We start from the raw sequence: 11,817 nt of genomic DNA, 5'->3' as shown, positions 1-11,817 counted from the left end.
GCAGAAATGCTCAGAAACACATACCAGGTCAGGACAGGCACAAAGTTACGTAACGCACCTCCGCTGCGATTACAAGACCTCAAAACTCAAACCTGTCGTACGGGTCACTTGTCATGTCGTGAATAGACACCAAAACCCTCCCAGTGTTCTCTATTGTAGTAAATATTTGATAACACAGCAAAGTGGCCTATAAATCCAGAGTTGTCATTCCTGTTTTCATATCTCCACGCCTCGTCCAACTTCCCCTTTCAGGTGATCTCGCCACGAGAACACACCGCATCCGAGGAACGTCCCGAACAGGTGTGTCGGGACGGCTGAAAGACACGGACGGTTACAACCAGACACCATGTTTGGATTGGGCTCAGATATATATATAATACGGCCATGTTTTCTTTTATGTGAGCGTCCTGATCAAAAACAAGGCAGCAAGTTGCAACGAATCATGAAGAGGGACAACGAGATATTACACTTTTTCAAGATCGGAATAAAACAGAAATGTGACAATCAAGATTTAGTCCTGGAACACATAAATTATACGTTTTTTAACTCTGACAATTATCATATAAAGGTCAAAGTTCACAGCTTCTTTGTTTTTAGAGCCGTAGGAACAGACTGTAAAGTGTTTTTCTTTTGCTTCGGTGGAACTCAGCGATAGCAAACTGGAATGTGGCTCTTCGTTGTTGATCAGTCGAACTGCTGCAGATTCACATGTCAGCGACGTTTGATTTAGAGCGTTTTAAAAAAAGAGAACTGGATATAAAACACTTGTAAACCTGAATGGATGTCGGCTTAAGGTCATTTTACTTCCTAAATTTTCTGTTTGCCCTCCGTCTAACAATAGAAACACCATAAAAAATAGAAGAGGGGGTAAATATGAGGCCACGTTATCTAAGAATTTGTTCCATTTAACTTTAACCTGCTTCTTTGGAGAAACCCCCCCCCCCGATTTATGTATTTTAATTGTCTGTTTTATGGCTCGAACTGAAACTAATCTCAATGTTTTCCTTTTTTCTGCTACTAGTCTCTTGTTAAAGGTGCTCTGTGATTTCTTCTCACTCAAAATCCCCCCAATTTCCCCTCAGCTGGGACCCATGTTGACTTTGACCATTCACAGAGCGTTGTTGTTGTTGTTGTTGTTGTTGTTATTATTATGATGGATTTTCTTTCTTGAGATCGTCTTTGTCTGACTTGTAATTACCTCCTGAGAGAGAGGGTTGCTAATTTTCTGGTTTGGGTCACGAGCAGTAGTCGGTGGGGGGAAGGGGGGTTAGGGTTAGGTGTTGCTGCGTTGATGATAATGTGGCTGATGGTGAATTCTCAAATAACACTTTGCATTGTGACTGTTAGGGATTCACTCGTACATTTAATATTCATGATTTTAATAACTGCTTGCTCTTCTGCTGCAGGGACATTTACAAGAGTAAAAAGTCCACTTCCAAGCCAGCGGCACCGCTTCGAGCTAATCTCGAGCTAACGTGCTAAAAATACAAAAAAATATCATTACGATATGGATAAATGACAAAATGCTGCTGGAAATATGAGGCCGGTTATATGAATGTTTTAAAGGCGGACTGAACCGGTTAAGCATCCTCCACTCCTTCCATCTTCACCAACCGAGTGGACAATCGAAGACCTCGTTCCCTGAATGGGTCTCTTTCATTGGACCGTTAAATAGGCTGCAGCTCGTATTCACGATGCTGCAACATGCTCCACGACCGCAGCTGCAGCCCGGCCGGTACACGCCACGGCTCGGACGCCCGGTGTGTTCCCGCTGCCCGTTGTGTGGTACGTCGGGAGGGCGGGTGCCCGTCTGAGACGCTCCATTATGTCATCGGTGCCCACCAGAATAGTTCCAGTGTCCCGCTAGGAACCGAGGCGAGTGTGACGTCCAGAACTTAACTGTTGTTGGGCCAAACCCAGAAGAAACAGGGGCCCTACTGTTTCCCTCAACGTCAGGCACACCCAGCCACACACACACACACACACACACACACACACACACACACACACACACGCACACACACACACACACACACACACACACACACACACACACACACACGGACGTGTTTAAAGTTTCCCTCCACCTCTGTTTAAAATGGCCCGGAGCAAACCGTCCAGGCCGCTGATCCCCGTTGGAGACGTCCTGACGCAGCGTGAACACCGAGGAGGCGTGAATAAAGAAATGTGAAACTTTCAGTTGGAGGAGTTTGTGAAATAATGTCAACTCGTGTATCATCATGAGTGGCCTACATTTGTTAATATTGTCATCCATTAAAGCAATATAAACATACGGAGTAGTTTTCAAATGTATTTTCAGTGATTGACAGGAGATGAACAGCTGATCAATCTCCGGTTGACCAAAAGGAGCGGTTTCCTTTGGGAAAGTTGTGATTGAGAGATTAGATTCTTTGTTAGCTTTTCTTTAAATGAAACAAAACTACTGACCGATGAGACAAACGCTTTATTTGATGTTTAACTTCTCAAATCTAACCATCAAATTATCTGACAGCATACAAGTGGGCTCCATTGTTGTGCACCTCCGTGTACTCTGAACCCCTCTCCTTGTGGAAATGATCCGATCACCTCCCTGCTGCCACCGACCAGCCTCCTCCTCGCTGCCACCGACGCAAGAGCTCGTCCCCGTGTGTGACGTCCTGCGCCGTTTAAAACGGTGCTTCTCACGAGCGCCCTGAATCACTCTCACATGCACTGAAAGGGAGCGCGAGACTGTCCGTGAGCCGCTTGACACCACCGTCCGTTACACCGTCACACCGTCCGTTACACCGTCACACCGTCCGCATACTTGCGGCTCGAGGAGCTCGTGAGCACCGGACGGTCCGGTGAGCGCGCAGGTTGTGTTGACTGTTCTCCTGAGGCGCACGAGGACGTCGTTTGCATGAAACTGCGGCCAGGTAAGACCAACTGTCGGCACAAGTTACAGAACTTGAACGCTGTGCCCACTTTGTCATATATATTTTAAAATCTAACCTTGTAATGTTTGTTTTCTTCAACTTCGTAACATTTCCTAAGACATTTAAATGATTTTTGAACGTATTAAGCACTTTAGTTTTTACTCCTAAGTGTTGCGGGAACTTGGGGAAAACGCGACCCTTCAAGTCTCGCCGAGCCACGGTCTAAAATCGGTAGTTTTTAGGGTTTCTCGCCTTTTTCTAAGATTTGTAGTCGCCTTTCATATTTTTGAGTTGTTATACGTTATCACCAGGCTTTGGGAGTTAATTCGGCGTAGAAGTAACCAGCACATAACCTCAATTAAAACTTTCATTTAAAAATAATATTTGCCTTTGCCCTATTAGTGCAAGAAGACTGCAAGATGAGAGGAGGCCAATTTGTTAGGGTTAAATTCTTTAAATTGCCTTTTTGTGTTTTTTTTTTTAATTTATTTATTTTTTATATCAGCCACATATTTTAAATAGAGGTTTGGTCAAGAATACATCCACATGTCTAGCTGTTCTTGAAAACAAATGTTAAATGCAAATGATTGCAGAAGTATTCTGTCAACTTCCAAAGGATGTTTGCTGTGACAACTCTTCACGTGTCGGATAAAAGAAAGCTGGTTATTCAGACTATATTTAGTTATTTTGTATATGCGTAAGGTCTGTTGTGGATGCAAATTTTGTCTCATATTTGATTTTATCTCAATCAGCCCTGTCGTTGTGATGCAGATTTGGTGTTTGTTAGTGTTCCCTAATCCAAGTTGTGGTTTTCAGTACTTTTGCATGTTGGGTGCCTCATGCAATATGTGCATGCTTTGGGTCGACTTGCATCCCTTTCGTGATGTGACACACTCGCGCAAGCATGCCATTGTTTTTCAGAGAAATATTTAGGTGGGGGGGGGGGGGGTGTGTGCAAAGCTGTTTCCTGTACGGGGTTTGATTAACAATGGTCACCACCTTCAGAACAGTCGGTGGTTCTCTCTGCGACTCCCTTCTAGAGGAGGCAGCTAGGATGTTGAAAGAATGGCCAAGAAAAGCGAAAGAGGAAAAAATATGGAGGGTCACAACAATGGAGAACGGGCAGTTGTGTGGGTTTGTAGGATGGGAGACAATGGAGGGCCAGATGTGGTTGCATAACACCTCGAGTTAACGAGGTCACAGAAGCCTCCGAGTCCTCCAGTATCTGCCAGACTGATGATGTTCGTAATACACGGCAACGGGTTGAAGTTTGAAGAAGGATAACTAACGTGTGCTGTGATTCCTTCGTGACACTTTTTAACTTTCCATGTATACTGGCCCGTTACCAGCTCCGTCAGCGTGGTTGCGCGTTTCTTACGGGTTCACTGCTTGGAGGACAAAGACCGAGCCAGACCTGCCTGTAAATATTTAATGGCCGGTGCCTGTGGTGGATGAATATTTCACACTGATTGCGTCACTTTTTGTAACCAACCCTGTTCGGTGGCCTTTTTGTTTTTCCACCCTGAGTACAAGTTGTGCTGACTGGCATTTTTTATTTTTTTTCCTCGTCCATGGAGTTATCTGTAAGAAAAGAAATTGCATCATAGTGAAAGTTACTTAACATCCAAGAAAAACCTCGATGGAGGCGTTCGTCTCGCTCAGGTCTTTGTGTCCTTTTTGAAAATCATCCGTCTCTTTCTGCCTCATTTCAGATAAAAGTCTTGGATGCAACTACGCTCCATTCATAGAAGAACGGTGGAAGATCGGGGGAGACCGTGAAGTGGACCAGCCGCCGACAACTCCCTCCAAACCCAGCCTGAAACGCGCCATGTCCCTCAGCACGTTCCACCTCATGCAGACCCTCAAGAACTCTCCGGCGGCATTGCGGCGCCGCTTCCGTCGCGACCGAACGGAGTCCTTGTCCCACGGGGATCCTCTGTTCAAGGTCCACTACCTCGGCACGGAGAAGATCTTCTCCCTGGATCGAGAACAGGCTCTGGACGCCATCAGCCACCTGCTGGAAGGTATCGCCAACGGAAAGAAGAAGCTGAGCAAAGATCACGCCCTGGTGGTGCGTCCCAGATACGTGGAGGTGAAGGAGCTGAGCACGGGTCGGCAGCTCACCAAGACGTACCTGCAGGACATCGCGTACTGCGCCGCCGACGCCAGCCGACCCAACGTCTTCCTGTACATCTGCAAGCATCACGGGCAGCAGCTGCAGTGCCGCGTGTTCTGGTGCAGCCGCGCCGAGCGGGGCGCGAGACATGACGGCGTGTCTGGCGCATTCCTTCCAGCAGGCGCTGAGCGACTGGCAGCAGGACGGCTCGGCCACGCTGACGCCCGGAGAGGCGAAGGGGAAACTCGGGGAGGAGTCGTCCAGCTCTGCCGCTGCCAAGAGCTCCACGCTGCCGGCCAGTCTAGGAAAAGGTGATTTCGATTTCTTTAAAGAGTTTTTACTACTTGTTAACACCTTCATTTTGTATGTGTTTTACGGCCAAACATGAGCAAACCTTCACAGACTCGGGGGGCTCTTTTCCCCCAAAAAACGAGATCTGGCAAAATTAGACGTTTTTATAATCAGATGTCAAAAAAGTTAGATTCTGATCTTTGCTTAATTCTGATTAGAAGTTGTTTTTTAGGTTTGTAGGTCAGAGCAGTCGAGCAAAACAAAGTGTCTCCTCTCTCGGTCGTAGTTTAGTTGTTTTAAAACGATACGTTTTGTACTGATTGAAAAGAAAACCAGTGAAAGCAACGAGAACCAGCTGCTGCTGCAGGTGGTTGTAAATGAATCCCGTCACTTTAGAGTTCAGGTTTACAAACTGCCGACACCGCTTTGGACGGTTTCAAATAACAGTTCAGTTTCTGACTAACATCACTGACTTGCTGTCTGTTTCTGGTTCCAGTTCGCTGGAAGAAGAGAGGCTCGGTGTCCCGCAGGGCCATCACCAGACGAGGATCTGCCTCCGACAGCTGGAACTGAACCTCCCTCCCCCCCCCCCCGCCGCTTTAACTCCTCAAACGTGGGACCACATTAACCTGATGATAACCTCAAGGGTGACAACACTGAAAAGCAGAAGAAGGAGGGCAGGGAGGGACTGATTACGAGACGCTCAGGAAGGACAAAGGGGCCCAAATTGGGAAGTGGGAACGTCCATATTTGGACACGCGAGGACGGTGATCAGTGAAGCGTTTGGACTTTTGGAGGTTTTTCCCGCAGCAAACTTCGCAATTCGCGTCCGACGCCGCGAAAAGACGCCGTCGACAAACAAACGAGGACGTGTGATTGGCCGCCTGAGGCGCCGGACTGGGTCGTGTCCACGTCTCGTTTTTGGCTCGGCTTGTTTGTTTTAAAGTACTTTTGTGCTCGAAGCCACCGAAGAGTTTTGGACTGTTGGAAAAACCAACAATAAGACCAGCTGCTGGATCCACAGACACGACTGGAAAAAGACAAGAGTCTGGATTTTTAAGAGGTTGTATTTTTATTTAATTGACATTCGTGACCGGTCATGATGATTTCTTTTATTTATTTATTTTACCCTGTGGCATTATCAAGCTCGTCTCTGTTGATTTGTGCAGAGGGTGAAAAATGCCGGCACATCACACCGAATAGTTGGAATTCTTCGAAGTCTGTAACGCACATAAATGCAGTTCCTTAATAATTTATTTTTATAAATAATCCTCAAGTCCTACGCAAGAAATGACATTTTTAATCGTCGGGAGGTTTGTTAGTTTCGGGCACCTGCGTCATAACGAAAAAAAAACCAGACTCTAGCAGAAGTTGCAGGGTCGACAAAAATCCTCCACATGCACAGCAACAACATCCTGAAATAGAAAAAGAAAACAGATCCTAGCTGTCCACGGTGATAAATTATTTGCATTTATGTGGAAAAAAAACCCCTACCCCAGTCTCGGGCCATGACTCGGGGGTTTGTTTGTGTCCGAACACTGGGAACACTGTGTTCCCATGTGGAGCCTCAGTGTGAGGAATGCGCAGCCGTGCACCTGCATTCCAATTTAGGGGGTGGGAGGTGAGGGAGGAGGGTGGGGGGGTTGGACATCCCAAATCTTCTTTAAAAAAAATAAATAAAAAGGCCTCAAATTCTTCTTCGCCGATGTCCACATCCATAACTTTGCATATCGAGCAGCCGTGTCGGAAAATACTACAATGTGCTTTTTATTTTTGCTTCACACCAGAACCATAAAAGGCGCCTCGAACGGCTTTAAGCCCGTTTAAAGCGACGCTTACAGACACCGATATGTGCTCATTGCATAATATGCTCTCATGATTTCTATCTGAGGTTTACAGATGAGACTGGAGGATTAATGGTGGACCCTGAACTAAACGTTTTATTTTTAACAGGACTGATGTGCCACTGGGTTTTATGTTTTGGTCAACCATTTTTTATTTTTTAACTCTTTTTCATTTCAAATGGCACAACCCTCATCTCAGACAAGGGGTTAATGCGCCTGCTTAAAGATGTATTTCATTGATGTACTGTTTTATGTCACTGTACATATTTAATTAAATATGTATTTTATGAAGTATTAAAACATTTTATACAACATTTGTTTGTTGTTGTCGTGCTGCTTTCAACAAGACGGATATTTAACTCGTGCAACTTTGACCCTGATTAATGATTCTGCTCGAATGCCCAAGTTTGAAAATGTTATATTTGGCCTGAAGACAACCGAATTCTTGTGTGTGTGTGTGTGTGTGTGTGTGTGGTGGGGCGGGGGGGGGGGGGGGGGGATTGAGATTGAAGGGTGGCAGAGGGCAAGACATTCAGAGGTCCTGGGATTTTTTTTAATATCAGTCATGTGACTCATTTCTCATGGTTCTTTGTCCAGTGTTTTCACGTTTGGAACGGCCGGTACGTGTAACGCCGTCCCTGCTGCGGTGGAGCTGCAGATGCTGCGGTGGAGCTGCAGATGCAGCTCTCGTCTGGACGCTGTGTGCGAGAGCCTCGACGAGCTCTTCTCAAACATTTTATTCAGTACACTTTGTGCGTTACACGAACACAATGAGTTCGGATTTACCAGAACAAACCATACAACTCAACATAATAAATGAAAAACCTCCAACAGGAAGTTCCTCTGGTTATATTTCACATATTTAAACCTACTTACTGTCTTCTTGTTGTTTTTTTACAAAATGTCAATAAAAGATTGAATCTTCTTGTGGATCAAATACAATCACAGTCACTCCTTTCCAGAGGAGTCCCGTACCGGCGGGCTGCCGGTCAACCCGGCCCCCTCCCTGAGGCGCTGTAACTCCAGCAGGGATTGGACGTGGAGACGCCTCAGAGGCTTCACCTCCTCAACCACTAGAAGAGAAAACTTATGCCATCAAAAAATGAAAAGTTATGACTCTAACTTCTGTTCCCTGTAGGACGGTAACGAGGCCGAGCACGTATCGTATGTGATGTCACATATTATATGTTGCAGCGAGTAAACGGACCGAAAGGGAACAAAACGTTACGACTACAACTTCTGTTCTCTGAAGGAAAAGAATGAGGCTCAACACATGTAGCATCGACTTCTACCTTAAAACTAGGATGTGCTGCAGCTCCGTGTAGCTGCAGGTCTGATGCCTTCATGTAACGTAGCTAAACAGCACCGCCTGCTGGCCGTGATCATAATCACAGCAGTGTATTCATTTCACCAGGATTTACTGTGATCACAGAACCTGTAGTGATCCCCACCTTTGTCGTAGTGCAACTCGTCCCGGTTGCCGTAAACCACGTAGGTCTCCAGGAAGCTGAGGAGAGCTCCCGTGACAAGGAAGCGGTCGGGGAGGGGAAGACTTTTGACGTAGCGCATGTCCAGGGCGAAGGGGTTGGAGGGGGAAGGAACGGTGCACAGGCACACCAGCTCGCTGACGACGTCCCACACACGGATACCTGCAGGGGAAAGCTCAGAAACAGTTTCTTCTTCTACTACACATAAACAATATAAGTATTTATTATCTCCTCCAGCACTTGTAGCTTTTTTTTTTTCTCCCCATAAACCTGATCAGTCAGATCCACAAAGGTCAAACTCAAGCAAAGACATCTGCATCTGATTTAAACTCATGGAAAATGGTGTAATTATTGAATCTGTGCGCTGAAACAATAACTCTCTCTTCTCGCTCTCCTGTTAGGATTGTTTCCATACCTCGCGTCTGCCAGTCTGCGATGGACTTCAGCTTCATCGGCGTGTCCTTCACCATCGAATCGGTGCCGCCGATGTTGACCAGGCGCTCGTGGTTGGAGCGTATCCAGGCGTAGGGGCGGCCGTACTTCACGTAGCCGGCCAGTAAAAACAGAGTGCAGTTCACCTCCTTCGAGGTCGAGAGAGCGAGTTAATGATCTTTTCTGACAATGTGTCTCTAATATGTGACCTGTGGAGGGTCCTCTTTTTACTGCAGGCACTTACAGGGACGGCTATCTCTCTTTCACTGGGAGATGCTGGCAGAAGATGCTCCTCACTGCTGGGCTCCCTGTGAACACTGGAAACAAAAACAAAACCTTAGAATTCAAGCTGCTTTTTACTTTACTTGGCGATTTCCACTTTATGCAACTTTATAGTTTTACTCCACTAAAAACCTCAGAGGCAAATATTGTAGTTTTTTTTACTCCACAACATTACTTCTTACGACACAGTTTTTCATGACCTTCCTGTCCAGTGCAAACAACATACCTCAGATCGTCTCGATAAAAAATCTCCTACTTCTAAATTAAATAAACTATTTGAAAAAAAAACACAAAAAAACCACTTGAAAGTGTCCTAAAACCTGTTTTACAGTTTTTTTCTGAGCTCGTTGACTTTCTGGAGATACGAGGTTCTCGCAGGACAGCGATGATGCTGCAAACATGTGATAAAACCTTTATTTGAATTAAAATAAGCAGTTAAATTGACACAACCTTAAACATCCACAGCAGTAATGCAGCAGTAAGCATTGTGTGTACTTTTGAAACTTTAAGTACATTTTAATAATAATACTTCGTTGAGGTTACGAAAGCAGGACTTTTACTTGTAGCTGAGTATTTTCAGTTTGTAATTATACTTCTACTTAAACATACATTCACACCTACACGCTGTTAACCGCCTCATCAGCGGTGCATCATTTACATCCACATCTGCATCCACATCTGCACCAGTGAGAGCCTTCACCTGCTGTTTGGCTTCGTACCGTACCAACAGGAAGTGATGCACCAATTCACGTCAATCAAAGTGCAACTATTTAAATTGCTCAATTTCAGATTACAAAAGAACATCACAAGTAGAATCAAAATGTGTAAAATGTCACATACATCCTAAGATGTGTGCTGAAACTTGCACAGAAAAAAAAAAAGTTTTGCATCCATCACCTGGCGGCGGGCGGCGGCGGCGGCGGCGGCGTCTTGGCGTGTGCGTGTCGGCGGGAGTCCGGCGGGCCCGGAGGCTCCCCGGGCAGCGGGGAGCTGCTCCGGCTGGCCAGGCTGAGAGAGCTGCTGCTGGGGGAGACATCGCTGCTGTTACAGCTGCTGGTGGAGGAGTAGGAGGAGGCTCGGGACACCACGAAGCCCGGGGAACGCCAACCCTGGCATGGCCGGAGAGGAGAGGAGAGGAGAGGAGAGGAGAGGAGAGGGTTAGTGTGGCAGCATATTTGATGTGTCATTAGATGAATATATTTTTGTTAACACACAATCCTACATTTTATCCACAGAAACTGACCAGATCCTCGTTGACGACTGTCAGCAGCAGCTCCTCCTTCCCTCTGAGCCACGGCTGGAAGTACTTAAACCCCTTTCAGGGAGGAGAAACAACAGATAGTCTGATGAGCAGAGTGCATGTGCATGTGTGTGTGCGTGTGTGTGTGTGCGTGCGTGTGTGCATGTGTGTGTGCGTGCGTGCGTGCGTACTCCAACCTGCAGTGATCCAAGCAACGCCAGGTCACTCAGGAAGTGCTGCAGTTTCCTCTTCTGCTCCCTCTCTCTTTTCTAATCACAGAGGAAATATATTAAAGTAAAAAAACAATAAACATGCAGCACCTTAGCGCTCCCCATCAACTACCCTCCAAATTCTAGTATCCTAGCAACACATGCAACACCCTCCTCCCAGCATCCAGCATCCTCCATCGTTATTTCACATTATATTAAACGATGCAATAATAATAATAATAATAATAATAATAATAAAGTCACAGTAAATTTTCAGAGGAAGGAGGTGAACATTAAAGGACTCGTACAGTACTCACACCGGTGCCGCTCATCTTCTTCCCGGATAGCAGACAGCTTCGTCTCCGTCACGAGGCGATCATGGTGCGTTCACAAGCTGCAGGACGTCAACTCTCAAACCGTCTCTTTCCTTTTCCAGACACACAAAGAGGAAAGCTCTCCTGAGGGTGTCGCCGTTTTTGATTCATTCACCGTTTGGCTGCAGCATGAAAAGTAGGTTCGGCCATAGAGATGTGGAGCCCCCTGCCGGCCGCGGCGGAACACTGCAGCGTTAACCTGACTGAACTGAAGGACGCTGGTGAGCTGTTGAACCGACCGGAAACGTTCGCTAATATTCAGACCTTTTTGTTGTTTCAGTGTTTAAAGTGGGAAAAAAAACAAAACTTCTTGACAAAGAGTTAGATAACAGCACTTTTATCTGTGTGTTTATAAATTGGTGGTTTTAGAGTAGGAGACATGTCAGTGACTTGTCAAACTCTGACTTTGCTCTTCCATTTTGGATTTGAAAAAACAAATATAACTTGTTAAAGGTATTTAAAGATGTTATTGTTTTTAGTTTGGAAAACAGTTTTCCTTTTTACTTTGGAAAAAGTAAATGAAATAAATTATGAAAAGGCTAGCAGTTTGCCCTTTTTTTTAAAGAACTTTATTGAGCAAGATATAAATTTACAAACAATGTAGACAAGTACTCATTATTTCACTAA

The 11,817-nt window shown here is 45.7% G+C and overlaps 2 protein-coding genes across 3 annotated transcripts; one reads left to right on the top strand and one right to left on the bottom strand.

Moving 5' to 3' along the window:
• The first annotated feature begins 2,684 nt into the window (after nucleotides 1-2,684).
• LOC138210579 (uncharacterized) lies at nucleotides 2,685-6,274 on the top strand. Its single transcript, XM_069169816.1, has 3 exons — nucleotides 2,685-2,915; nucleotides 4,628-5,342; nucleotides 5,819-6,274. Exons 1-3 carry the CDS (start codon nucleotides 2,900-2,902, stop codon nucleotides 6,012-6,014), a joined length of 927 nt encoding a protein of 308 aa, XP_069025917.1. The 5' UTR covers nucleotides 2,685-2,899; the 3' UTR covers nucleotides 6,015-6,274.
• A 101-nt stretch (nucleotides 6,275-6,375) lies between these two features.
• LOC138210578 (uncharacterized) lies at nucleotides 6,376-11,320 on the bottom strand. Of its 2 annotated transcripts, none has more exons than XM_069169815.1 (8): nucleotides 11,125-11,320; nucleotides 10,799-10,876; nucleotides 10,611-10,682; nucleotides 10,265-10,476; nucleotides 9,330-9,402; nucleotides 9,069-9,234; nucleotides 8,618-8,815; nucleotides 6,376-6,542 (listed from the first exon to the last, which is right to left on the bottom strand). In XM_069169815.1, the coding sequence occupies exons 1-8, from the start codon at nucleotides 11,146-11,148 to the stop codon at nucleotides 6,448-6,450; spliced, it is 918 nt and encodes a 305-aa protein (XP_069025916.1). In that variant the 5' UTR covers nucleotides 11,149-11,320; the 3' UTR covers nucleotides 6,376-6,447. The 2 variants fall into 2 exon arrangements, with proteins under 2 accessions (XP_069025916.1, XP_069025915.1); XM_069169814.1 differs by having other exon boundaries at nucleotides 6,376-8,239; nucleotides 11,125-11,318.
• Between the last annotated feature and the right edge of the window lie 497 nt (nucleotides 11,321-11,817).

This window comes from Embiotoca jacksoni, unplaced genomic scaffold (assembly GCF_022577435.1).
Source record: "Embiotoca jacksoni isolate LCO1_2020_lvr unplaced genomic scaffold, fEmbJac1.0.p SCAF_47, whole genome shotgun sequence".
Taxonomy (NCBI): Eukaryota; Metazoa; Chordata; class Actinopteri; family Embiotocidae; genus Embiotoca; species Embiotoca jacksoni.
Note: the sequence above shows the minus strand (reverse complement) of the source record. Positions and strands in the feature narration are given on the sequence as shown.

Excerpts from the sequence above, each read along its gene's own strand:
- LOC138210579 (XM_069169816.1), top strand. Across the intron at positions 5,343-5,818 it reads GCCGGCCAGTCTAGGAAAAG|TTCGCTGGAAGAAGAGAGGC; the intron begins GTGATTTCGATT and ends TTCTGGTTCCAG.
- LOC138210578 (XM_069169814.1), bottom strand. The coding sequence starts at position 11,148 with ATGAGCGGCACCGGTGTGAGTACT. Across the intron at positions 10,683-10,798 it reads TTGGATCACTGCAGGTTGGA|GGGTTTAAGTACTTCCAGCC; the intron begins GTACGCACGCAC and ends CCTCCCTGAAAG. Across the intron at positions 10,477-10,610 it reads CAGTCGTCAACGAGGATCTG|GGTTGGCGTTCCCCGGGCTT; the intron begins GTCAGTTTCTGT and ends CGGCCATGCCAG.